General features: G+C 46.6%; 1 protein-coding gene across 6 annotated transcripts in view; it reads left to right on the forward strand.

Moving 5' to 3' along the window:
• LOC146209569 (uncharacterized) overlaps positions 1-27,393 on the forward strand; it is a 63,369-nt gene that overhangs the window by 22,695 nt on the left and 13,281 nt on the right. For 4 of the 6 annotated variants that reach the window (XR_014706610.1, XR_014706611.1, XR_014706613.1 and 1 more), the window contains exons 9-16: positions 2,767-3,102; positions 16,581-16,802; positions 18,106-18,236; positions 18,319-18,430; positions 19,052-19,244; positions 23,442-23,472; positions 24,900-24,958; positions 26,805-27,112. Coding sequence is in view for 2 of the 6 variants with exons in the window: in XM_084601648.1 (XP_084457774.1) it covers positions 2,767-3,102; positions 16,581-16,802; positions 18,106-18,236; positions 18,319-18,430; positions 19,052-19,244; positions 23,442-23,472; positions 24,900-24,958; positions 26,805-27,112 (1,392 nt within the window). In the remaining 4 variants the exon portion in view is untranslated. Of the gene's footprint in view, positions 1-2,766; positions 3,103-16,580; positions 16,803-18,105; positions 18,237-18,318; positions 18,431-19,051; positions 19,245-23,441; positions 23,473-24,899; positions 24,959-26,804; positions 27,113-27,393 lie in introns of those variants that run through there. The other 2 variants (XR_014706614.1, XM_084601664.1) reach the window with 2 other exon arrangements.

Consider the following 27,393-nt stretch of genomic DNA (forward strand, 5'->3'; position numbering starts at 1 on the left):
GAAATGCATCATGCATTTCTGCTCTTTTGTCCAGGGGTCGTATATTTTTTCGCTTGGTTGTAGATACTTTTCTACTCTCAAGTTAGTCATAGACCCTGCATTGTATAAAGATTAAAAATTTGGTCAAATATTTTGGGGAATTCCTTGAGGTGGAGTAGATTTGTAATAAGGGAGTAATTACAGGAGTAAATTTGTAGCCGTGTGGCTGCGCTTGGGTGGATGTCAATGAGTAATTACTCTCTTATTACAAATCTACTCCATCTTGGGGGATTTCCCTAGAAATATTTGACCAATACCATTCCCATTTTGAGTTATAGATAGATTCGCTCTCGCCCTATCATCTGTTCTGCTGACTGTCCTGGTTAGCTCAGTTGGTAGAGCGACTGCCCCGGAGTGGCGGTGGTCTTGGGCTAGATTCCCGGACCAGGACGAATTTTTCTTTAACTACGAAGTTTCTGAGAAAGGTGTACAGTCAAAACTCGATTTAACGAAATCCGATTTAACGAAAATCTCAATTTAACGAAGGTATCCTAATTCCCCCTCAGACGCCCATAGGGTTCAATGCTTTGACTAACCCGAAATAACGAAACCGATTCCGTGATCTGTCCCGTTTTAACGAACCTTTTTTTGAGAAATAAAGGTGCGAAAAAGTGTTAATTTTTGGTCTATTTTGTAGACAGCACCCCAAAATTTATTGATTGCGAGTCAGCGGTAACAGCGCGGAGCATCTTCATCCCGTCGCTTTTTTGGATGCTCTCGATCTGCTGCGACATTTTGCCGGCGCACACGAGGGGATGGAAGACGCGCTGGACGCACTTCAGACCTACGAGAAATCGGTGCGGCCGTTGCTCACAAAGCGCACGCAGGCAAAGATCACCGACTTCTTTGGCGGAAAATAAATTTGTAGTCCCCTTGGGCCTTTCTTGTCGAGTAAGAGTTTTTGTTGTTTCTTTTCATACGCGCTAGCGGCGCCGGTTGTGGTGTTGGCGCTACCCACTCGAAAGTAGCGCAGGGGGTCATGACGATGACCATACGGACCCCCAAAGATTGCGCTAGTTGTACGATTACCAACTTTGGCGCCAATTTGTCATTAGCTGTGTGGCTTGCCGTCCCGTCGGCGGTATTTAGGGAAGATTGTTGCGCCGCTAGCCGAACCGTCCTTTGGGTCTGTGCTACCGGCGTGAATTCGTCACGCGCGAGCGCGACGAAAAGTGAAAATGGTACGTGCTAACTGATACGACCGCGATAAGCTGGTACGGTTTATGTGGATGCAAAATGCATTATGTTCAATGGGTGCTCAGTCGGGGACTTGACTTTACTACTTTTAAAACGAAAGTACTGTTTAAGCGGGTACGTTTTAACGAGGTTTTAATGTAATCGAATGTACTGAATTATGTGCCCAAGAAATGCTTCAATTTAACGAAGTTCTCGATTTAACGAAATAATTCACAGCTCCCCTCAACTTCGTTAAATCGAGTTTTAACTGTATAGCTTTTTTTTGTAGCCGTATGGCTGCACTTGGATTGATGTCAAGGATTAAAGATTTCTCTCAACAATGCTGCTCTCTATAAGGCCTTTTATGAGGCTTTGGCGCTATTTTTGGCTTCTTTTGACACCTTGGTAGCAGTTTGGCTACTTTTTGGCTACTTTTTGGCTACTTTTGCAATTTTTGTGGCTCCTTTATGCATTTTTGGACCTGGCAAACCTGGCCATGTCGGGCAGCAAAAGGCGCATTTACTGGCGAAAAATATTGCTTTAACGCTTTTCCCTGTCGCTCTGTTCAAGCCCACAACGTCAAGACTGGAAATGGACCCAGTGATTGTCATGTTGAGGTGTAGGGTTACGTATGTTTGAGGTCTTACATGCAAAAGTGGTCTTGACGTCACTACAGCTTGCGTGCGAGAGCTGGTGAAGGTAATGTAACCTGCCTTTGTATTTTGTCTTTTCCTAGCTTTAAAAGCCTCCTTTTCAGGTTTAGCAGTGATCTGTGTCATTGGGACATGGTAATCTCTCACCGCTGATTTCAGGACTCCCTTTGATATTGAGCTTTGCTGCTTCAGAGTCAATGATGCTTATACATTTCTTTTGAAGAAAATATTGACGGCAAGCTTTTTAGTGTTAGTGTTTTTCTTTCTTGGGATATAGTTTAAGGCAAATGGTGTACATGAATCGGCGTGGGAATTTGCCTGGGTCAGGTTACAATTTTTTGTTTCATTCTATTGCACTTTCGTCAACAACGGAAAGCAACTCTGACGTGGAATTACTGCCGTTTAATGCCTGTAAGCTCGGTGACTTGCATTCGCGAGTGTCTGGAGCCCCATGACAGGAAGTCACACTGGCTTACCCTTTGTGAAAAATGCTGTTGTACTTTTAGTGTTTATATCCTGTAAAGGAAGTCACATTGGTTCTGGTTTACACTGTGTGAATCTCTAAAACCTGTATTGCAAATACAACGAGCGCACATTAAGTGGGGCATTTCATTCCAGATATAGTCCCCGTTGCTTCTGTGCCAGAAACGTTGGAATGTGGCATTCACAAGAAAGAGTGCAAAGGCCAAAATCTGTTGTTTGCACCCTTTCATAACTGCAAGTCAGAGGTGCAGCAAGTAACAGGATTGGTTTGGGCCAAAACTGTCCCACTTGTCCACTAACCGCCTTTCTTTGACTGTTTAGTTGTCAAGGCCCACTGTCTGTTGCCAGTGGCAACGATGTGTGAAACATCCCTCTACCATTGGCACTCCATGTCTGCACTGATGTGTAATTGCAGAACGAATGGCTCTCTGACCTGAGCCAGCTGCTGATAGAGAAGTTAGCTGCAAGCAGTGCACAGATGTCCAAGCTGACCTCCAGGCTGATCGTGGAGGAGGATTGCGGCGCGGAGTTCTTGGCAGAGTTTGCCGAAAAGATACGGGACTTGGAGGCCACTCTGGACAGGTTCTCCTCGATGCACGGGGGCAGACGGCAGCTGTCATCCTTCTCTAGCCTGGTGATGTCGCCCTTCAAGTCTCCACAGGCGCGCCCCATGAGCTGCTACCAGGAGCTCCTAATGGTCGAGCTGCAGGAGACCAACAGCCGGTTGCGGGAAGACATGGCCCACCTTAGGGTACATATATTGCCTAAGTCTTGATTGTTCGCGGGAAACATGGTGGTTTTGGTTTTTTTTTGTTTGTGACCTTCTGCCACACCTGGTTTCTTTAGCATTTTCTTAAAAAATTTTGTGAAGCTTAATGCGGTCACTATGTATGCTGCTAGTCATACTAGTACTACTGCACGTATATTTTGATTCCTGCGCACTTTTCCAATTTCATTGCTCCCTTGGAAAACTGGAACCATGACGTGTATCATGAACCAGCACTGTCAGAGTCGTCTGGTGCTGTTTTGCTGGAGGATGCCTTTTACCATAAAAGTAGAGATGCGTGAATATTTTAAATTTATGATTACATTTCGAGTATGTTTGTTACTCAGTTTGGAAAATTGATATTGGGAGTTTTTCTAATATTCAGAAATTACCAAATACATTGAGAATTTGAGTATTTGAACACTGCTGAGTGTTCTGAAGTCTTCGGATAGACTAAACTCTCCTTACAGTAGAATCTCGATGATACGATTACGGCTGATACTACAAATTTCGGGATGATACGAATTTTAAGACTGCTTTGAACGGACTACAATGTATAGAATATGTTAAGATTTGGGGTGATATGAAAAGTTTCTGAACCCTCTGCAGTTGATATGAATGTGCAAACCAGTGGCGCATGCGAGCGGACCAGCGCGGCCGCCGCTAACTCCTCTCCCCCCCCTCCCCCCCCCCCCCCCCCCCCAAATGATACGAACGAATATTGTACAAACGCTCAAAGCCACCAAGCGGCTCAGCGCAAGAGCTCACAGGGGGAGAGGGTACCAACCGCGGCCGCTGCTCTCCTCTCCAACCCCCCTCCCCCCCCCCACCTCGCTAGCCACCCTACCCCCACCTTCCTTTCGTAGCAAACCGACCAGCACTATACAAGAACGGCCAAGGCGAGGCACATGGCCAGTCCTGTACATCACTCATTTGCTGGCAGCTCATTGGTCTACCGAAAAGTCTCGCCGGCTGTTCCCAGAAGGTCTGTGATGCTGGCTGCCACTGCAGCAGTTCTCCATTCACTGCTTCTTTCTGTCCTTCGCTGTGATGTGAACTGCCCAAACGTTACAAGAGACGCAAGCGTTTGCTGCTGCCAAAATGTCGCAGAAGCGTAAAGCCCTTTCTTTTAAGAAAAAGCTTGATGTGCTGAAGAGGGTTGACGATAACCCTAAGAAGCGTGTCGACTTAGCAAAAGAGCTAGGGTTGACACTGTCGACACTTTGCACCATTGTTGGGCAGCGAGATGTCATCTTGAAGAATATGCAGCACTTCGGTGCGAACATGAAGCAGGCTAAAGCAACGACCCATGTCAAGCTGGGAGAGGCTCTGCTGACTTGGTTCCGCGAAGTGACAGCGACCGGCATCAACTTGTACGGCAAGGTGCGTGAAAAAGTCGACATTGTCGTGCTTTCACTTGGAATTGAAAATTTCCAAGCATCTGGGGGATGGCTGCACCGGTTGAAGGAGCGGCACAGACTTGTCTACCGGGTCGTCTCAGGTGAAGGCAAACAAGTGGACCATTCAAATGTAGATTGGTGGCTGAACACGCTGCTGGCGCTGATTTCGGAAAACGCTTCACACGATATATTTAATGCCGAGGCGGGCCCCTTTTCCAACCTTCAACCGGAAAGAAGTTTGTGCGTAAAAGGCCAGGCATGCCAGGGCGGCCAGAAAAGCAAGGAGAGAGGAAAGTGTAGCAGAGGGCGTAAGAAAGTTAGGTGGACAGATGAGGTTAAGAAGTTCACAGGGGTCAGGTGGATGCAGCTAGCACAGGACCGGGTTAATTGGAGGAGTATGGGAGAAGCCTTTGCCTTGCAATAGGTACAGTCAGGCTGGTGGGGATAGTGGTGACAAGTCATGAGCTGGACCGTATTCAATTTTTGCTCGGCTGCTTGCCTATCCTTTCAGGCAAAATTGAGGAGACACTCACGCTTTGCCTTTAAGAGTACATACAATAAGACAGCCTTTAAGGCTCCCATTTGGTCTTTTTGCTCGCAGATCCACATTGACATTTATGTATTTTAGAGGGGGATGCTTCAAAGTGAAAAGAATTTTGCCTTATGATCTTTGTTAATATAGGCTGTGGCAAATTCATCTTGCTTTAGGTGAAATGCAAAAGGTGCAGTCTAATGTGCACACACACTACGCAGCCAAAAACCTTAGGTGGCCATAATTTAAAGGTCCTCTGGCACCTCTCTCTGGCACAGGAGAGGCAGCAGCCTCTCCTGTGATGCTCCTGCGATGCCAGACATTGCATGTAGTGCATACCATCTCCATGGTTTGCTGTGTTGTACACCTTCTTCGTGCTGTTTCTTCTGAAGTCCTCTATCTAGAGGAAGGTTTAGCTGCCTTCTTGTCAGCCATGCCGACTTCACTTCAACAACAGTCTGTGCTCTGTGAACCAAGCAATTCCCCACTCATCACTAATCTTGTATGCCGTCATACACTGTGTACGGATTTGTTAGTTTTTCGCCCTGTAAAATGCGGCATGCCTGTGCAGCATTTGTTTGCAATTTTCACGTTCTACCTCGATGCAGTATTGGCTTTGAAAAGCCTATGCTTTTCACACTTAGTCACACTTTCCAAGGCATTGTCTTTAGTGTGAATGTAAGGAAAGTACCTCTTTTGAGTCTGTTCCCGCCTTTAGCAAAGCAAAGCAGTGACAGTCATCATCATCATCAGAAGCCAGATTATACCCACTGCAAGGTGAAGGCATCCCCCATATTTCTCCAATTAACCTGGGTCTTGTGTTAGCTGCATCCACTTGACCCCTGCAAACTTCTTAACTTCATCCACCCACCTAATTTTCTCCTGCCCCCTGCTACGCTTTTCTTCCCTTGGAATTCAATTCGCTAGCCTAAGTGACCATCTGTTATCCCCTCTTCGACTACAGGTTCTGCCCATGCCCATTTCTTCTTGATTTGTCAGTAACTCAAGTTATTTATCTGGCCCACTCAACGCTTCCCCTCTCGTAACATTACACCTACCATTTTTCGTTCCATATCCCTCTGCATTGTTCTCATCTTAACTCTTTTCGTTAGCCTCCATGTTTCAGCCCTGTAGGTGAGTAGAGGTAGGGTGCAACTGTTATATACTTTCTTCTTGAGCTATAATAGTAAGCTGCTACTCATAACCTTCGGGTACTTACCAATTCAGTCCATGCTAATCTTATTCTAGCTATATAATTTTCATGGTTCATATCTGTGGTTACTACGTGTTCATATTAACCATTCGCCTACCACTTCCAGTGCTTTGCTACATAGTGTAAACTGCTGCTCCTTTTCGAGGATGTTGAACATTAACTTAGCCTTCTGTATATTGATTTTTAGGCCTACAGTAAAAATCACACAGGATCTTCTTCTTTTTCTTCTTTAAATCTTCCGCACCTCTTCAAGCTAGGTGCTCCTCGATTCGGCGGGCGACGTGCAGTTCACACGCAAACACACTGAGACGAAGGCTGACGAACTTGTAGTAACAAAACGAACATTAACTTTATATAACAAGAACACGAAGCGGTACAGAAAACTTAGTTAAACGAGACAGAGAGGCGACACACTATACAAAAGAGACAAAGAATAACTAACGGCAATACGAGCGCATCACTCTTTTTAACGACTCCTCAGTCGGGGCCTGCCTGCTACGCTATCTCCATCAACGACTAGCCTCAGCACAAAAGCCAGGACCGTCAGTAACTGCGCGGCGCGCTCTTAAATAGCCAGCGCCGAACCTTCTAGAAGCGGGGGAGGAACGGAAAACAGCTTAGCGCTGCCAAAGCTATGCCTTCCCCCCCCCTGGTTTTCTGGAGAAGCCTCGAACATTCTCGAACGTGGTCAACACGGGCGGCTCTCCCGCGAGAAGCGAGGAGGAGGGCTGGGACCGTGCGGGGGATGCACGCCTGACTGCGCGCATGGCGACGAGGGCGAGGAGGCGCAGCACGGTGGCCGAGATGACGCAATCGGTCGCGTCGATTTCTCGTAGCTTGGGGAAGCTTCCATCGCCGTTTTCTGCGGCGTGCGCGCCGAAACAGTAAAAAAGGGCCACCGCGGCCTTACACCTACCTTTCTGCTTTTCTTGTCTGGACCATCAATTATTCTTTGCAATCCATCCCCTGAGTTACTTAGCAAGACAAGGTAATCAGCAAATTGCAGATTACTGAGGTATTCTCCATCAAGCCTTATCTCTAACTGCCCTCAATCTAGCAGTTCCTCACCGCAAGTGTTCGCCCCGAACTAATAGCTCTCCAGAAATGCGACAAGGACACGCAACTTGCCGGTTATAGTACATACATATCGGAATGAGTAAAAACCTCGAATAGCCACTTTTGTCAAACGTAATCTTACTGTCTTCCAACACAATTTATATCCAACTTTCCCCGAACACGTCTTCTTAGAAATATTACCTCGACCCTCGCATAAACGTCGCATATAATTGTCTTCAGCCCTCCCCGAGCCCATAAGGATATTGCTTTTCTTCAAAGCCTAGCAACTGGTGCAGGGGCAACCCCTCCTCAACCTCAATGACTTCAACGCACATCACCGCGCTTAGCTACCACTACGACTCTGCTAAAGGTCAACCCCGTTGGAGAGACTGGCATACGCACCAGCTGACCCTTATCACGGACGTGTCCTACTGCACTAGACACAGTACGGGGCTACACTGTGATACAACACCGGAGCTTGCCTTTAAGACCTCCGCAGTTAAAGCGACTTGGTGTCACACTCACGAAAATTTTGGGAGTGATCATTTCGAGCCTGAAATCGTAATACACGAGCCTACCAGGCAATGGACGCGGCCGGCTCAGGTGATTGACTGAGTCTCCTTCCCGACGCACAGGAAACAGCAAAACAAACCTCCCGCTATTACTGACATCAAGGCATGGGCAACCGAAATTGTCAAACAAGTGACCGACGCCACACAAACCCTCGTGTTAGAGGACACGTTCCTACACTGTGACCACTACTACGCCCATCTGTAGGAGCGCAAGAAGTCTCTTGAAGCTCTACTCACCACTCGGAAATGGGACCGCAATATCCAACGTAGATTGGCACACGCACGCGCAAATATCGATGATTATGCAATCGAACTCGCTCGACAGAGCTGGCACATTTGTGACCAGATGAACAAGACTCAAAATGCTCGTAACACGTGGAACCTCCTTCGACATTTACTCGACCCAGCTGGAGGCAAACTCAAAACATACCAACAGCTCGAGCGAATCTTTCACCGGTATCCTGGCATGCCAGACGAACTCAAACAAGCTTATAAATACTTACATCCGCCCCGAACCAACAACCAACTTCCCCTTCTATCAGGGCGCGACAATCCCGGCCTAGACGCTCCAATCACTCTTGTGGGGGTCTGAACAGAACTCAATCACCTCAAGACGACTTCGGCGGCTGGCCTCAACTGCATTTCAAATAAAATGCTAAGGAATCTAGACGACGCATTCATTCATGCTCTGACTGACTATTTTTAAGAATGTTGGGCCAGTGGTACCATCCCTCAGGAGTGGAAATGCGCCAATCTAGTCCTCATCCCCAAGCTGGGTAAACCACCAACCTTAGTAAACCGTCGTCCCATCTCTGTCGCGTGCTGCATGGGGAAGCTGATGGAACATGTTATCAAGACCAGACTCTCACGATACTTCGAAGACAACCATCTTCTACCAGACACAATGTTCGGCTTCTGCCCTCATTTAGCGACCCCGGCATTATGCTTCTTCTCCATCAGGTGGTCATGAGCACACTACAGTCGAACCTGCTTATAACGAACCTGAGCGTCACGCGGCGTCCGTTCGTTATACCGAAGTTCGTAGTAACTGGACCACAAACTAAAAAAGAGAAAAAAAAAAGTTGGCGGTCAAAACACGAAATTTATTTCTTAGCAAAAAGTCTGTGACGCTCGTCTGTTTCTGCAGTGCAGATGCGATGAGGGCGGTCTCCAGTTTATTTAAAGCACTAGCGTGCTCTTCGCCGAGTCCCTTGGCATAGACAAGTTGTCTGAGGCCCTCTGTATAGCCCATTGCTACAGATGTGCTTACGGGTGCTGGTTCAGACGTTTCATCTTCATCTGATTCTTCCGCGTCGCTCTCGGCCCGCACTTCAGAAACGATGCCTTCGTCCGAGCACGGTTCCGCAATATCCGCGTCTTCATCCGCAGAAATAAAATCCTGCCAACCAATGCCAGGGTCTCCCATGTCGGAGTCGACGACGCGCTGCCACAAATCGCCGCCGGAATCATCATCAGAGGCATCAGGCCCGACGTCCGGTACTGCGTCGACGAAGCCGGCCTTGCGGAAACAGTTTCGCACGCAAGCGGTCGTCACCTCCGCCCAGGCCGCCTTCACCATCTCAAGGGCTGAATACAATGAAACTCGGAGCGGCAAGTTAGCGGCCGGGCGGTCAACGGCGATGAGCAAGCGCTGCACAATGCGGCGCCTATACGATGCTTTAAAGGAGCGTATTATGCCCAAATCAAGAGGCTGCACTTTAGAAGTGGTATTGGGCAGCAGGAAAAGTACAGTCACTGCCGTCAGAGACGTTTGCATGTGGTGCGCTGAGCAATTGTCGAGCAACAGCAGCCTGCTTTGCCTCTGCATGTCGCGGTCAAACTCGCCCAGCCACTCTGCGAATAAATCCCGTGTCATCCAGGACTTAGTATCGTGCCTGTAGCGCAGGGGTACATGGTTCCGAAAGCAACGTGGTTTCTTGGATTTTCCGATTACAAACGGCATGCGCCGGTCGCTGCCATTCATATTAGTGCACAGAAGAACTGTAACGCGCACTTTACTGGGTTTATCGCCAGCGCAGGACTCCCCTTTCATGGAGTGCGTCTTGTCTGGAAGCATCTGATAAAATAATGCAGTTTCATCTGCGTTATACACAACCTGCTCCGCGTAGCTTGCAATAATGGCTCGGTTTGTTGCAAGCCAATTGGCAACGTCCTGGTCACTTACCGAACGCGCCTCACCGACAATCGATTTAAAAACAATCCCATGCCGCACTTTGAACCGATGTAGCCAGCCATTGCCTGGGCAGAAGTCTGGAAAATCTAGTAGGAATGCGAAGTCTTTGGCTTTGCCCAGCATCATTGGTCCACTTATCGGAATGTTGCGAGCCCGTGCGTCGACGAACCACTTCAGCAGCGCATCCTCTACGTCCGCATAGGTGGCCTTCCGCAGGTGCTTTCTGTCCGCTGTGTTGGCGTCGGAGCTGGCGATCTTTTCCTTATTCTTCAGAATTGTCGAGATGGTTGATTTCGACACGTTGTACTTCTTCACCAGCTCGCAATTTTTAGCACCTTGAGACAGTTCCGTCACAATTGCTCGCTTCGTTGCCATGTCCAGCGCTTTTCGTTTCGTGACCGCTGGAGGCAGGCAATTCCCGTCCGCCATCCCGAATTATACGACTCAGGCCCGACAGACGAAGCGCTCACACCACACACACGAAAATGACAGCAAAGCGCCGCAACTGACGAAGCACGTGCGCACGTGCGACAATCACGCGAGGCAAGCGAGGAAGTGCCTAAGGAATGGAACGGAACGGAACGGACACAGCGGGGCATGGTATGCAGCGGGGAGACCAATGAGAGGCATCCCTGAGCGTCAGTGCTGCCACCTGTTGGCTCCTACCGTAGTTGCTTTCAACCGCCCATGGCCTCCGAGATTACCTCCGCAAATCTCGGAGGCCACGAACCGTCACCGCCGTACTAGGGAGTCTACATACGCCGCACTGAATGCGCGCGCCGCTGCGCATTCAGTCCGCCCGTGCAAACAGTACAACCGCTAGCGTATAGAGAGGCCTGCCTCCTGGCGACCCGCGCCCCTGGCACGGCCGCTCAATGGAAGAGCCAGGAAACGAAACGACAAAACTTCGAAGACTATGCCGGCGGCACAGCTCGCCGTGGAGACAGGCGAAGACGAGGGAATGGCGAGAGGAGAGGGGAGCGGAGTTGCGAGGAGGGGCGGCAGCGTGGCCTTGGAGGCCACACCACGCGCCGACACTCGTAGGCAGCGCGCGTCGGCGAGCAAAGGGTAGCTCGCTTGCGAGGAGGATTGCGAAAACAGACCAAAAGGGATGGGAGCCCATCGTTATCTCGTATCGGGGCGCCGGGTTTACGCCGTCCGTTCGCTGTAACCGATCGGCAGCGCTCATGGACGTTCGTTATACGTGCGATCTTGTGCCATTGAAGTAATGTATATTTTGGCGGTCGCTCCGGTCTCGTTCGTTATAAGCGAAAGTTCGTCTTAAGTGGGGCCGTTATAAGTGGGCTCGACTGTAGACACGAAAGTCATCGTCGGCCTCGATGTTGCCAAGGCCTTCGACAACGTCCCCCATGAAGCGATTCTTCAGCAACTTCAGCCTCTCGGTGTTGGACATTGCACATATGCGTACATCGGAGACTTCCTCACCGACCGCACAGTGCAACCTAAAGCCGGCATGGGAGATCCTTCTGTCATCTCTCCGGGAGACCGTGGCATGTCGTAAGGCTCCATACTTTCGCCGATGCTTTTTAACGTTGCACTGATAGGCCTGCCCAAGCTACTGGCCGACATTCTCCAGTCAGTGGTACAGATCCAACGCCTTCTGAAGTGAATCTCCAATAAGCATCATGGCATGCAAGAGTCCAACCTCCTGCGCTTTGTGCAAGCTTTCATTTGCTCCATCATCACCTACTCTGGACCCTACCTACATCTCACTCAAGCCGAAAGACTCAACGGCTAGAGGCGTCACTTCGAAAAGCATACAAGACGGCCCTAGATCTTCCCATGTCCACAGCTACCCATAAGCTCATGTCTCTCGGAATCTCCAATACCGTGAGCGAATTGATCGAAGCAGCCCTCACTGACCAGTATGAGTGGCTCTCACTCACACAGGCTGACCGAGGGTACTGCAGCAAGTTGGCATCTCCCTGCCGAGAGCGACCCCAAGTTATGCTGAACTTATACCCGAATATTGCCTAAACCTCCGCATCCCTCCCATTCCCAAATGGATGCACCCGGATCGCTATGTCGAGAGACGGGCTGACCGGGCTCGTCAATTAGAGAAACACTTCAGCGGACGTCCAGACATCATGTATACAGATGCCTCTTACCATTCATCGAGGCCAGCAACGGTGGCGTTAACTCTCGCCCTTCACTGCAGCTGGTACACAGCCTGCAGCATTCGTAATGCAGAGACAGTGACCGCAGCTGAGGAGGTTGCCATTGTGCTAGTGCTAGCCGACCCTAATACCAAAGTCGTCATCTGTGATTCTTAACAGGCTATCCGCAACTGCGATGCTGGCCATATCTCTTGCCAGGCGTTACCATTCTACTTTCTACTGCACCCTCTTCCACATCTCGCTTACTTCTTTCGGCTCCAGCCCACGAGTCACTCAGTGGAAATGCCCAGGCACACACTCCCACTCGAGATCTCAGCTGCCGAGCCGAGAGTATGATCAGCCACTCTGCTTCCACTGACACTAATATCTCACGCGCTTCTCTACTCACCACTTATATGGACATACTCCAGCACCACTGACTCCAAAGATGCACATATGCTCCCGCACACCGCGATCTAACAAGACACGAGGTCATCCAATGGCGCAAACTACAAACTGGCAGCTTCCCACACCCCCTCTTATACAGCAGGATCTTTCCGGAACAGATAGCCCCCATATGTAAACACTGCTCAACTCCGGCCACTCTCATACACATGGCGTGGATTTGTACACACTATAACACAGACAACTCAAACACCCCAGAGACGTGGGAGTCTCTCCTGCGTACTTCCGAGCCAGCAGACCAACGCTGGCTTATCCAGCGTGCTGTGGAGGCCGCGACATCCCAAGGGATTCCCGCTGGCTCCCTCTAAACCAGCGTAACCTGTCCTTTGACTGGTCCCCTGTTTTTGGGCGCAATAAAAGAGCTCACCACCACCCCCATTTCAATTCTCTTAATACACTCTCTAAGCAAGCTGTAAATAGCACTGGTGTGATCGTGTCTCCTTGCCTAACACCTTTCTTAATTGGAATTTTGTCACTTTATGCAGAACTATGGTTGCTGTGCAGCCACCATAGATATCTTCCGGTACTTTCATATATGGCTCATCTACACCCTGGTTTCACAATGCAGGCAGCTACTGTCGCTAACTCAGAGTCTCTGAAGCAGTACATCGATGACCGCACTGTCGAGGCTGTGGAGAATGCACGCCCAAGTAACACAAAAGCAATGGTTGTTCATTGCCATTATAGGGGCAAAAGTTAGCGTGAATATAGGTCCTTCATTTGCATTTGGACAATTGGAAACTTTTTCCAACAATGGTCCCATCATTCATGCCAATAGTATGCCACCCCTTCGCCATTTTAATGGCATGAGTATGCCTGCATACAGCCAACCTGTTGCCAATGGTATGCCTACGTACAGCCAACCTGTCGCCACATTCGTGCCAAGCATGCGAGCTTGCTTCCAAGCTGCCCCCACGCTCGCACCAAGAGTACGCCCACGTAGAGCCTACCTGTCCCCACACTCCCACCGAGACTTTGCCCATATCCAGCCATCCTACCCCCACATTTTTGTCTGGACTTCGCCAATCTCCAACCATCTTATCCTCTGTGATGTCTGCGGTCACGTCTGTGAAGGCGCTAGCGTGTCGTCATTGCCAGGAGCACTTGAGGAAGCAGATATCAACCTGGACATAGCTATAGGCCTGCCTCGACGACGGCGGTCAAGGCCCTGCGCGAAGCAACAAGCTCACATTTCATCGGATACCCAGGTGCGGCGAACGCTCTGGGAGTCTGCCCTTGAAATTACGCTCTTCCCATAGGCAGCTGTGGAAGAAAGAGGCATGCATCGCCGGCCCCGCATTGTGGTCGGTTTATCGTTACCAAGAGCACGCCTGAGAGAACAGACACGCCGACAATATGATATCCTCGCTTCCGCAGCGTCAAGAACCAAGTCTACCCGTGGGAAGCTGGTGATGTATTCGCCCACGTGCCGTGGCCTACGTGAAGGAATTCAGAAGGCGTGTCTTCATAGTGCTGTATGCAAAAATGCCAAGTGGTGCTCTTAGATTGGCCAGTGCTCAAGGACAAAAGATTCCCTATCTAGGTACCTAGGGACAAGACAGTGTAGAAAAACCGGGGCATTTCTGGGGACATTGACAGACTTTCTCTAAAATCTCTACCATCATGTAAATAAATTTGCACTGCTCCTCGTTTCCGTGGTGCCTCGTCGTCTCGCCTAGTTGGCGTTCGCTACCTTCGGCTCCGGCCCTGCCGGCATCGCAACACCTCACTTTGTGCCATGATTATGCCTATGTCCAGCCATCGTACCCCCACATTTTTGCCATGATTACGCCCTTATCCTGCTATCCTGTTCCCGCATTTGCACCATGAATACACACCCATATTGAGCCGGAATATTGATAATCCGAGATTCATGCCAAGGCTAGGCATATGTGCAGCCAGTTGCACCCAGACTCAGATTGTTACCATTTCAAGGTGGCCGTTGAATTTCTAGGCCAGTGAGTAACTGCTTTTGATGCATCTTTTCAGTAAAAACATGTAAAGCAAAATCATCGGAAAATAAATATAAACACATGCACGAAGCAGCAGGAGCAATACTACAAGAACGCCAAAAAATTAAAATAAGAATTTACTATGTTCTAAATGGAAGGAAAAAAAAACAAAGCACGAAATCAAGGAACACAGGGATGTTTGCTAATAATATAAGTGACACGACTTACAGAAGCCTGGAATCCTCCCTGCATTCTTGAAGCTGGCCACATATATAATGCATGTTGAATTTCAGATTTTAGAAAATGAGGTGATCGATTTCATTCTATTATTTGCTAAAGCTGCACGCAAAAGCTGCTCAGCCAATACACTTCTAAAAACTGGTGCAGCTGTTTAATACACTGACACAGGCTCTGGACTATGGAAGACAGTGTTTTATGTTAAACCACGTTCGGGCTGATTTCCAGGTGCTTGTACCAGCAAACCACAGAAAACTCTATTGTCATTCAGTTCTTATGAAATAAGTGCGCTTTAAGGGGGGACATGGCTCTTAAAGCTATTTTCCTAGTTTTTGACCAAATTTGATAAAACCTGGTATTCTGATTCAATGTTTTGCACTGATTTCAAATATGTAACTATTTTTTCAATTGGCCAATTAGTTAAGAGATAAATGAAACAATTGTTTGTAATTTGCAGGAACAATGAAAAAATTATCGCACTACAAAAAATTCACATGGACACTTTGCTAGATACTAGAAAGCATAATGAATACAATGTTAGGAGCAGATTTTTGATATAACAAATATTAGTGATGTTATAGCAGTTCAAATTTTTAAATTTTACTCTAAATCAGACAGGAAAGCACCCACATCTGACAAATATTAGCGATGTTATAGCAGTTCAAAGTTCATGGTTCCAGATGTGGGTGCTTTCCTGTCTGATTTAGAGTAGAATTTAAAAATTTGAACTGCTATAACATCACTAATATTTGTTATATAAAGAAAGTGCTCCTAACATTGTATTCATTATGCTTTCTAGTACCTAGCAAAGTGTAGATGTGAGTTTTTTCTAGTGCGGTTATTCTTTTATTGTTTACACAGATTATGAATAAGTATCGGTGTAAGAAACTAAAACAGAGATACCAGGCTTTATCAAATTTCGTCAATGTCCCCCCTTAATTCATGAAAATCTGGCAAGCGCCATTTCGGAAATGCTGCACCTAGTCCATCTAAGACAAAGAATAGGAGCTTGTCTAAGCCATACTCGCCGCAGTCATTAACTGCTTGATTTGCTAGAGCTTTCCGAATAAGTATTTTACAGCTCAGTTTTCACTCTGGCTGGTTGTCTTCGTTTTTGTTATTATGTGCCAATTCAAAAATTCTGACTGTCAAAGTAACTGCACCGCATATATGCTGTTTTCCCCTAGAACTGCATATGTGAAACTGCGTATATATTACACAATTATTGCGCATTGCAGAAGAGAACAACGAAGAATCAGTGACAAAGATCGTACACTGCCCCATTTTAAAAATTGCATAGGTAATATAGGGGAAGCAGCAGACAACAAGAGCCATTGTGGTCAATGTTTTGGCCGGGCACTGACAATATGGGCAGAGTAGTGGACAATCAAGGCCATCGTTGGAAGTGTAACATAGTGGCAATGCCCATATGGATAGAACAGAGGAGAGACAGGGCCATCACTGGAAGTGTAACATAGTGGCAATGCCTATATGGATAGAACAGAGGAGAAACAGGGCCATCATTGGAAGTGTAACGCACTGGCAATGCCCATATGCATAGAACATGGGACAAAAAGGACCATCATTGGAAGTGCCAGAGAGTGGCATTACATATATTGGGAAGCTAATGACAACTTGGTTCCATTATAAGGCCTGATTTTCCAAGACTTTGCCATCTCTTTCTCAATATTGGGCCTTTCATTTTTGCTGCCTGGGCGGCTACAGCAGGAACTGGTGGAGATGAGGCTGACGCTGGATGCCCAAGAGCATGCTGCTGCAGAGGGGGCAGCTAAAGTCGCTCAACTCAGGACAGAGAAAGAACAGCTCTTGCTGGACCTTGCAAACCAGACCAGTGAGCTGCGGAAAGCAACTGCCAAGCAGAGAGAGCTGCGCCTCAAGTGCGGCATACTCTCAAACAAGAACCAAGGCTTGAAAGACGAGCTCAAGGTGAATGCTTGCTTCTTCTGCACCTGCTTTTTTTTTTGTTCTGCTGTCATTTTGTTTCAGTCACGAGGATGCACATTTGCTGCTGTCAGGGATTGTAGTGTGCAGACTAAAATTGTCTGGAGTTTCTACTGTGTGACTTGCTGGTTTGGTCGCATGGTTATGCACTTGTCTGCAGTTTCCTCCACCCCTCCCTCCAATAAAAAAATATCTCAAAAATTTTAACATGCCCATACAAGCCACAGCTACTGAGGGCTAATTATCGATTACATTTAAGTTTCTCTTAGGTATCCGACAATTGCTCCTTTAAGCCTTTAAAGGAAGCCCTTTGAAGGATGGGAGCTTACAGGGCAGCTGGTAGAAACAACTAGTGTGCAACTCGGAGACTCAAAATGTGAAACAAATTTGTTTGTAAATATTTATAAGGCTCACGGTTACTCGAGGACTCTGTTTTTCACTTGAGTTCTCAATGCAGTATTAGAGTTTTAATAAAATGTCGCTGTTGCTGCCAATGATCATAATCACCAGTTTAGCAAATAACAGTACTATAAGACAAATACATATTCTGGCAGAAAATTCTTTTTTCAGGAAAAGGAAACAGCTTTTTTTGAACATTCACATTGAACTTCACTTACGCATATTCATTCACGCAGTGACCTACATTCTATGAATAAACTAGTTTTGAGCTTGATGATCTTCTCATAGACATAATGTGGTAAATGACTCAATTCACTGCATGCCGCAAGCCATGCGATCTCAAAAACAAAGTGTGGAGGTAAGGATACTGGTTTGGTTTGTGGTGTTTAACCTTGCAAAGCTAGTCTGACTGGGGGGGATGATGTAATGAAGCACTTTTGCTAATATAATTACCTGGGGATATTTAACAAGCGCTGACATTGCACATTTCACGGGCGCCATTAGACGGCTTTCCTTTCCCTAACCGTGGGCACAGTGAACTCAACATCTCTAGGGGTGAAATGGTCTCATGTGATGTGAAATGCACATTGGCTTGGAGTTTGCTGTGGGTGCTTACATTTCTTTTGGGATGCACTTTTTTTATTCTTTATTTAGAACTGGCTTGCAGTTACTGGCTTCAATTGTTGTACCTGATTATGTTGGGTACAAAAAATTGTAGTAAGAGGATATTTTACTCTGGGACAGATAGTAAATCTGGATGCCGCAGATGTTCGTTGTTATAGCAGGAATATTCTTATAAATGGGCTTGCCTGTGTAGAGAAAAGGCAGACGTGCTGGCTAGGATGTGATGCGTCCAAGCTCCTGCTGTCCTTCTTCCCTCCTCATGCAGTCCATCAATGAAGGGTCCAAGAAGAGGTTCCAGGCTTCCATGGTCTCCACCAGTGCAATGTACGAGAAGAGGAATGACCTGAAGGAGGCTGAGGCCGCCCTCAAGGATGAGGTTGCCACCTGGAATAACAAGTATTACCCTTCTCTGCAGCTCTGTCAACTGGCAATGGCCGAGGGGAGTGAGTGTAACACATGTTCCCTTCCCCTTCTTTAGCCCTACCAGGCGCGTGGCCGAGGAGGGCATCTTGCACTCTGGCGAAGACGTAACTGCCCTCGACGGTCAGCTGGCTGCCATCAAGCAGCAACGAGACAGGCTGGTCATCGAGGTACGTGGAGAAAACTCGTTCATTTGCCAGCACACATTGCGAAATACTTACGTGGCTTTGTGGCTACTTGCGTTCCTTGTTCAATAGCAGGCAAATTGCTTTAACCAAACATTTTTTTTTCTATTCAAAATTCGAGACTGGAACGTTGGTACTCAAAGACCCCATGCTAGCAACCTGGAAGTGCAGGACAGTAAAGCTTTGATATTGTTACAGATTGCTTGTGACATCTGCATTTAGTTTTCTGACCTTTTGCGAGAGGAGCACTTCTGCTGTCTCAGTTGGTAGCACTCTGTTGATCCGGACCACCTGCAGTTTGCCCTTGGTGATTGCACAAGGAAAGAAGTGACAAAATGTGAGACTGTAGCGGTGTTTCACGATAGTTCTAGACCCTTAGAAGTCCTTTACCTCTCAACGCAAAATAAAGTGGGTAAAAGGGTGAGCTGATGGAGGAGGTGGGTTGAGGCATGCTAGTGTGCAAATGTGCCAAGAGGAATCCCAAAAAACAGTGCTGTAAAGGACCTTAGGATTGTGCAGAGCCCAGCTTGAGAATTCCTGCTCCGTTGACGTTTTCTCACTGGGGACTTCAATAAGTCATTGCCCTGTTGATATACCTCTGTGCAGAACCGCTCCCTCCAGGCACAGGTGAGTTTCTGCGAGGCTAAGTTGTGTGAGCAAAACAAGGTAGCTGGAAAGGCAGATCGAACTTCCATCCTGCCACTCTGCTCAACCCCAAGTCAAGGAAGTTACCAGCGACAGCCCCGCTCCTTTAGGCAGTCGCGGAGCTCACTGTCGAGCATGGACCAGTTTCTGGAAGGTGTGTGGTGACGATAGAAGAGCGCAAGGTCCAAATATCAAAACAATGGGACACACACATGCACGTGAGAGCATGCGTGTGGGGCATGTACATGTATCCCACATACACGTGAGAGCGGTCAGCTTGGAAACAATTTCATTGTGCCATAGCTCCTATACTAGCAATTATTCAATCTTTTTAGCATAGTGTAAAACTCCCAGTGGCACTCATGGAGTGCCACACACTGAGACTTCTCTACTTTCTTGCCTGGAATGCATGCAAGACAGCCTCAGAAAAAAGGGACACTTTGTCGATGGGTTTGTTGCCTTGACTGCAGTGTAAAAGAAAAAAATATGCAGATGGTTGTCATGGATTTCCTAGCAGTTATAGACTATTTTAGTTTCGATGCCTGGACGCAGCCATCTTAGTTTGATGGGGCCGCCCCGTATGAGCCAAACTGGGAAAGTCCGCTCCATCTCCTCTTGACGCCATCTTGGGTTGTGCTGTGCGTCTTGATGCTGTGATGCAGCAGTGTAAAAGTGCTGTTTCGCTGTGCTCGTGAAAGCTATCCGACACCTTAGTGCTATTTTGTGTTTTGTTTGAGCGCGCCAGCAAACCATATACCACCCATTTGGCCAGGTAGCAGCTGTTAGAAATAGCACTAGTGGCTGGGGTGACTACGAAGGATTCCGCTCCACTACGATACATTTATTTTCCATTATATATTATAATTGCAATGGTAACTGTGCACACAAACACACAGCGAATGAACCGTATGGGCAGCTACTGAACGCGGAATACAGATACTACTAAAGATGCTTTCCAGTCATCGCCGCATTGATTTAACGGAAAGTGTGACCCATTTTATGCGTTTTTTCTCTCACCAATAGTGCATATTTATATTCAGTGTTGCGCTGCTTTTATTTCGCATTAAAAGCACTGGCAGCATTCACTGCGGTTACGGCGCTAACCTCTGTTATTGTGTACCGAGCTTGGTGAATGCATGCGTGTCTGTGGTGCGTCGCCGACCGAGTGTGACAAGCCTATGATCAAGCTGTGCTGCTTCAACAATGTATACTTTCAAGTTAAACCACGGTTCAAGAACAGTACATAAAATAAGTCATGTCTAAAGTACCATCTGTCGATGGTTTTATGCAGCCTTGATGTACGTCCAGCGGCGCAGCAACATCGTATCCACATCTCATCGTAGCAGCATCGTTTGCATGATGTATTGTTGAGCAAAACATTGAAAAATGTCTCAGCTGCATCACGAACGAAGGCGACAAATTCGCAGCACATACAGCAGCGCTTATGAAAGTGCCGCCGCCCGCTGGTGTGGCGGACGACGGCACTCTCGCTGAGCGTTTCTCCCTATACTCCGTTTCATACATCAGGTGCAATGCAGTGAAAGCCATGCAAGTAGTCCTTGAGAAAAAAAGACGAAGTGTATTACTCCGCGGTCGTTTCACGGCCGAGTGATCTAATGCGGCGCTCTCGGGTGACTAGGAACTTCGGGGCGTAGGTTCGAATCTCGTCACGAGATGTGCTTTTTTTTCAGCATTTCATATTTGACATGACAGAGAACTTCGGGTGCACGAGTTCAAATCCAACTTGCGGCTTTTTTAAGTAGCATTTCGTACTTGGCATCAATTTAAATAATTTTTTTTTCTTCAGAGCAGCTTCTATACCGGGCTGACACGATTCACGCTATCTGTAATTTTCGTTTTTGCTCTAACCGAGGGAATTTTTCACTCCTGCGCCTCTCTCGTGATACCGGGCCTGTCATGAATGATTATGTCCTTTCAGCAGAGCAGCAGATCAAAGTTTAAAGACTGCACCGGACTGACAGGCACTTTGGTGGAATAGCGCGATGCACTTCGCGTGAGTAGTTTGTTTTTTAGGTTCCTTTTTCTTGGACTATACGGACGTTCAATTTTTAATGACTGACTTATTTTTCTTTCTGCCTAAAAATGCATGCCCTGCTTCTGGTCGTAAAGGCAGCTTAATCGCCCACAGGTATCGCCAACGCCAGGCAGCGATCGCTGCGCTTGATCAGAGCAAGATTTTCTTTTCTTTTCTCGAATGCAAAGCCAATGTCCTTCAACAACCTTGAGGTTCCACAGGTCGTCGTCTTCCTTTTGAACACTGTCCTGTGTGGGTTTCTCTCTCTTCCTGTACTTAACATGTTCATTTAGGCGGATGACATGCAGTGTGAGTGTCACACTTTATCGCTCATGAACTTAATGTTCACGTCTCGGGGTCTTTTTGAAGCAAAAGCCTTTAATGGCTCATCATTGTTGTCAGCAAAAATGTCACGTCTTTGCGACTTTCTGATTGGCTGAGGTGGGGATGACATTATAGAGGTTTCGACCAATCACAGGGCACTATCGATTGGCAGGTGCTGCCAACTTGTGCCTCTCCTTTCACATGGGAGGATAATATCAGAATCAGCCTACCAAAACCGTTGCATTCACGTTATACCTAGGCCATGCAGACACACTCATACGGCTTGGTTAAAACGAGGCTTTATATGTTGGCTGGTAGCTTACGCTATCTAGTCATATAGATTCAAGCGTCCGTGTGGTGCCTTTCATTTGGCGCTTCTTCAAATGCTGCAACACACAGCCTATAGAAGCAGATGCAGTAAAACCAGGAATCAGCGAAGTTTCAAACAGTCTTTCGCTTTATCGCAATTTAGTGGTCCAAAGTGCCACTTAAACTTTATTCTTTGAAGACTTCAATTGTTTGCACAGAAGCTTCGCCTCATATTTTGTGACGGTATGCTGAGACACTTTCGTACTCTCCCCGACAACACTCAGAATATCCCGGGCGAATTTCCAAGCATACAGATTCGCAATAATTTGCTTTGCGTGCCTGGACATCTTAGAAGTACGGATCTTCGAAAAACTTCGCTCGGGAGAGGTGGTCGATGTCGTAAGAGATGCGTAGGCAGCCCAGTGCGGAGAGCACTGCTGACAAGGTTGCCAGGATTGAGGTGCAGAAAATGTCACACGAACAATAACGACAAATAAAACATACAAATACATCGATTCCAATCCTTTCCGCCTAAAAAAGGTGTTTTTATTAGGTTGATTGAGGTACAGAAAATGTGACATGAACAAAAACGACAAATAAAACATACAAATTCACCTATTCTAATCCTTTCTACCTAAAAATGGTGTTTTTTGTTAGGTTGATGGCAAATTTAATTTGTACTAAACTTGCGGTGAAAGCAATTATTTTGGTCTAGAGTACGCTCTTTTTTTTACCGCGGATGCGGGGAGTGTAAACAAGAGCTCTACCTTTGAAAGTGTTGCACCTGATGCATGAAACGGAGTATAGTCGACACTGGGCCTAAATTATTTTGCATTGAAGGTAGAGTAAATGGTCTCTTGTGGAACTGCCTTACCGCCTACCCCATTGTATGGATAAAACAGATGTAAATTTCGGTGATACCTTAGCAGCAGAGACAGCCTGCAAAGGAGGAGCCGCGCACCGAACGATTTTTGTTTTTTGCTTTCGGCTTATTGTTTGAGTGAAGAACAGATCTTAGCACGCTCTTCTGGTGCTGGCAGAAGAGATCCACCGTATCGTTGGTGCGGAGAGCTTGCGGAAGGCGTGACCTGCCCAGCGTACATGTTTACTACAATGGAGGAAGTAAAATGGGCATCATATTCGTGAGTCCGTAATTGGTACTAAGTCTGTCTTGTTTACACAAAATATTCATAGGCGAATCAAGTCAGGATGAACTGGGAAGTGGTAAAGCAGAAATCATATCACAGCCGCACTCATACTGTCGTTACATGCTTCCCGCATACGCTCTCGGCAACCATCTTGCGATTTCTTTGATTGTTGTGCAGTTCATGAACACGCATTGCTGTCCCAGTGACATTACCACTAAAAGGGGTGCTACTAAGACTCTCAAACGACAAATACCGAGGTGCAAGGCTGTTCATTATGTATGAAGCGTGCGAATGCTGCACAGCCCACTCGGTACTGGCAACAATGGGCTGGCACATTGAATCTGGTTAGAGACTATTTTCCTACTCTCCTGCTTGCTCTCGGTAAAATGGTCTATAGATACTGCGGCACAGTTTATCAAATATATATTCTCTTCTATCCTTTGTCGGGATTTTAGGTTAGTGTTTTATATTTCTTTTGACAGTATAGTATAACCAAAGGAGCACTGTGGCTTAGTTTTTTTGTTTTGTCTTGCAGTGCCAGTGGCCAACAAATGCAGTCCCCGCCGGTGAGTCCAGCATTGCAAGGCATGCTCTGTTCTTGGCATCTCTGTCTGCTCGATTGTATCCTAGTGAGCCTCTGCTTCTCCAGCTGGCTCACATTGTGGGCAATTCTTTCTCCTTTTTTTTCCCCCTGGAATTTTTCTTGAAAGAGCATTGGGCATCTTTATTCCTAATTCTCCTGTTTCCCCTGGCATAGGAATATGTCAGTACCATATTTTCTGGAGAACCGGCCGCCTCCCTAATTTCACAAAACAATTTCGGAAAAAAAAAACATTTCATGCTAGTTTAAGCGCCAGCTTTGTTGTGAAAAATGGCGCTTATAGATTTCTCGAACCTAAGCAAGCATTCCCTTTCAGTTTCATATCACAGTCACAAAAAAAAAAAAGGGGGTACTTGGGAAGAAAAAAAAAAGCGCTCGGTTACAGCACTCTTCATAGCCAGAGCCACTGTGGGACGTGATACTGATAGCACATAACACCTTTCAGGTGCACATCAAGGAGACACTATTTCCTCAGTACTATTCACAGCTTGCTTAGAGGAATTATTCGGAAACTTTGAATGGGAGCAGTTAAGGATAAGGGTAGATGGAGAATACCTCAGTAATCAGCAATTTGCTGATGACATTGCCTTCCTAAGTAACACAGGGGATGAACTGCAAAGAATGATTGATGACCTAGACAGGAATAGTAGAAAGGTAGGCTTGAAAATCAATATGCAGAAGACTAAGGTAATGTTCAGCAGCCTCGGGAAGGAACAGCAGTTTACATTAGTTAGCGAAGCACTGGAAGTAGTCTGCGAATATGTCTACTTAGGACAGATAGTAACCGCAGATCTGGACCATGAAAGGGAAATAACAAGGAGAATAAGATTGGGATGGAGCGCATTTGGCAAGCACTCGCAGATTATGACTAGCAGCTTAACGGTATTGCTCAAAAGGAAAGTATACGACAGTTTTATCTTACCTGTATCCACCTATGGGGCTGAAACGTGGAGGCTAACAAGTTATGTTAGGCTTATGTTGAGAACAACACAGAACGCCATGGAACGAAAAATAGTAGGAGTAATGTTAAGAGATGGGAAGCGTGCAGAGTGGATCAGAGAAATAACTCAAGTTACTAACGTTCTAGTGGAATTCAAGAAGAAGAAATGGTCATGGGCAGGAGATGTGGTGCGAAGAGAGCATAAGCGATGGTCGCTTTGGCTAGCAAATTGTATTCCAAGGGAAGAAAAGCTTAGCAGGGGGTGGCAGTGGTGGGCGGGTGAGGTTAAGAAGTTTGCAAGAGTTCAAGCGAATGCAGCTGGCACAGGACCGAGTTAATTGCAAGAAAATGGGAGAGGCCTTCGCCCTGCAGTGGGTATAATCCTGCTGATGAGGATTATGACTACCTCATTAAACAAAATCTTTTGTTATTCCCTCTGTCTTGCCTTTCAGGAAATCGAGGGCCGGAACACTTGCACAGGCCACTACTCTCGACTCAAACATCTGCTCGGGTAAGTAGTTTAACAGATTGAGGGCATTTGAGAACTGCTGAGCAGCGGTATGTGCACCTTACTCTTCTAGCTTACAAAAGCTAGTTTTGTTTTTTTAGAGCTATACCACATATAATGGCATTTGTTTGTTTGGTTTTATTAATTGCTGAAGCTGTGCAGAGAAAAATGGGGCCTAAACATATTACAAAAAAAATCATTATGCAGTGACATTTGTTAGAAGTGCAGGAATTTGAGCTATCCTGGTAGAAGAGTGTATAAATAACTTGAGAAAAGCATATTAGTAATCAAAGTGCAGCAAGATTAGAATAAATAATAAAAAAACCATTAGAAAGTGGCATATATTAGCAACAAATGCACAAAAATAAAGATGCAGGTACTATTAGAACAGAACAAGCTAATGTTTTAAAGCTTCTTAAATATCCGGACCAATGTGGCACAGGCATGAAAAGATGAGAAAACGCAAAACTGCATAGTGTAACACGTCACTTTTATGGCCAGTAAAGAAAAATACCTTAATCGCATTGATTGAGTAACCACCGGAAACTAAAAAAAGGCACTAGAACACTTGAGTCATGTCATCAAGGATTAATCTTTTCTGAAAAGAATGTGATCATTGTCACATGTGATATCGACTCGAAGGGTGGTATGTGGTAAAGATGAATGACTGAATGTATCCAACCAATCTCGCACCTGTGGCCAACCTGTGATGAGCCTTAAGTGGCTTCTTGACTGAGCTGTGCTCTGAGAAACGAATGACTGTATGTTGTGTATGAGAGACATGAACAAATATAAAACCTCATTAATTCAAAGTCATTGGCGTGAAAAATGTTCGAATTAACCGGGTTTTCAAATTAGCCGAACACCATGGAAATTCTGGCCCGTGGAAAAATTTTATTGAGAGAACATGCCGGGTGTATCCCCTTTCCTCAACCCCCCTGCCCCCCTCCATCTTTCCACCAAACAGTCGTCAAAAAAGCACACGAGGTCAGCTGCGATCATGGCGCTGGCAAGCTTTCTTCCTCTAGCATTTTTCGTTATTTGGAGAGAGTGCTTTGTAAAGGTAGGGGACTTTCTCAGGAAATGAATTATTATGCCAGTTCACATCAGGAGAGGCTTCCTTGAAAGCCACAAGACTTCGGCTAGTGATGTAAAAATTTCATTGAAAAAGTGACTACATGTTTGTTTGCTTCAAAAAGTTTGAATTTATTATCAGGCCCTAGAGGTGATATTTTCAGAGTCGATTATTTTCACAATCCAGGATCAGTGATGACTGGGAACATTGAAGAAAACTTGAAATCGGAAAATCTGTCCAGAACAATGTGCTTTTCTGGCTTGCTTATGTAAATCACACATGGGTAAAAATGTGGGTGCTCTAAATTTTAATGAGAATAGGAAAAAGATGCCAGAGGTTGCAGTACGTATTGCCATCTTCCTGGTCTGGCCTGCTCAGATGACTGCAGGGATGAACTGGGCTCGAGTAGTGGCAAAGAATCTGCAAAGCCAGTGCACCCTCCCCTCCCCCCACATTTGCCTCATCTTTTCCTCGCCAAACTAATGCTTATTATCCGGTTCTTCGCTTCATTCCTGCAGCTATGCAATAGCTTTGTGTGAAACGAGAACATGTCACCCCTAGCTTGTGCGGCTTATCTCTCTTTCCAGCTTTTGCATAAATGAGAATGCACATTTAAGGTGTATGAACTGGGCCATGCATAATTCAGGTTTCATCAAAGCACCGTTGCTTCTCTGCAGCAAATGGGTTGTGCAAAGTCTGAGAGCTCTCTTTGTGTAAGCATGGGATGCCACGAAATCTTAGCTGGGTCACTCTGTTCTGACTCTGTGTGTGCAGAGAGCTGCTTTCCCTGTGATGAAGAGAGCGATGTCATCTCGGAGACTAACCCTGCCGTCCGGAAGTTCCCAGAGGAGGACCCGATGGGCCGCTACAGTGAGCTATACCGACGTAACCGCATGGTACTAAGCCACCTCAAGTCGTGCTACCCGGTTGAGACCCAACAATGTACCATACCTTCATCACTGCTCAAGGGAGACAGTTGGTTCGCCTGCACTCCGATGCTTGGCCAGGCAAAAGAATCCTCAAAGCGAATGCAGCCCATGTGGTACAGCAGCAGTGATGGAGGGGCCTACAAGCCCATCTGAGTGAGTTCATTCATCGCATATCATCTGGGCTGTCTGTGGAATTGTGTTTCATATGATTGTTTAGGGATGGGGCTGGTTAGTACTACTCAGTGATCGGCAAAGAGTTCGATTAGAGTTAGAAGAAATACAGTGCAGCAAAATTTATTCCCATCAGCTCGAAACAGCTTCACAGCTGCAGCTGCAGCAGATTTCTTTGTAATAATTCTCTATCCTCTGGTACAGCTAATTAAGTTTCATGATGCAAAAACCGAACTGACAGCACAGTGAGAAACAGAATGAAA

Source organism: Amblyomma maculatum, chromosome 1 (genome assembly GCF_055883805.1).
Source record: "Amblyomma maculatum isolate TAMU_Amacu chromosome 1, ASM5588380v1, whole genome shotgun sequence".
In the NCBI taxonomy this organism is placed as follows: Eukaryota; Metazoa; Arthropoda; class Arachnida; order Ixodida; family Ixodidae; genus Amblyomma; species Amblyomma maculatum.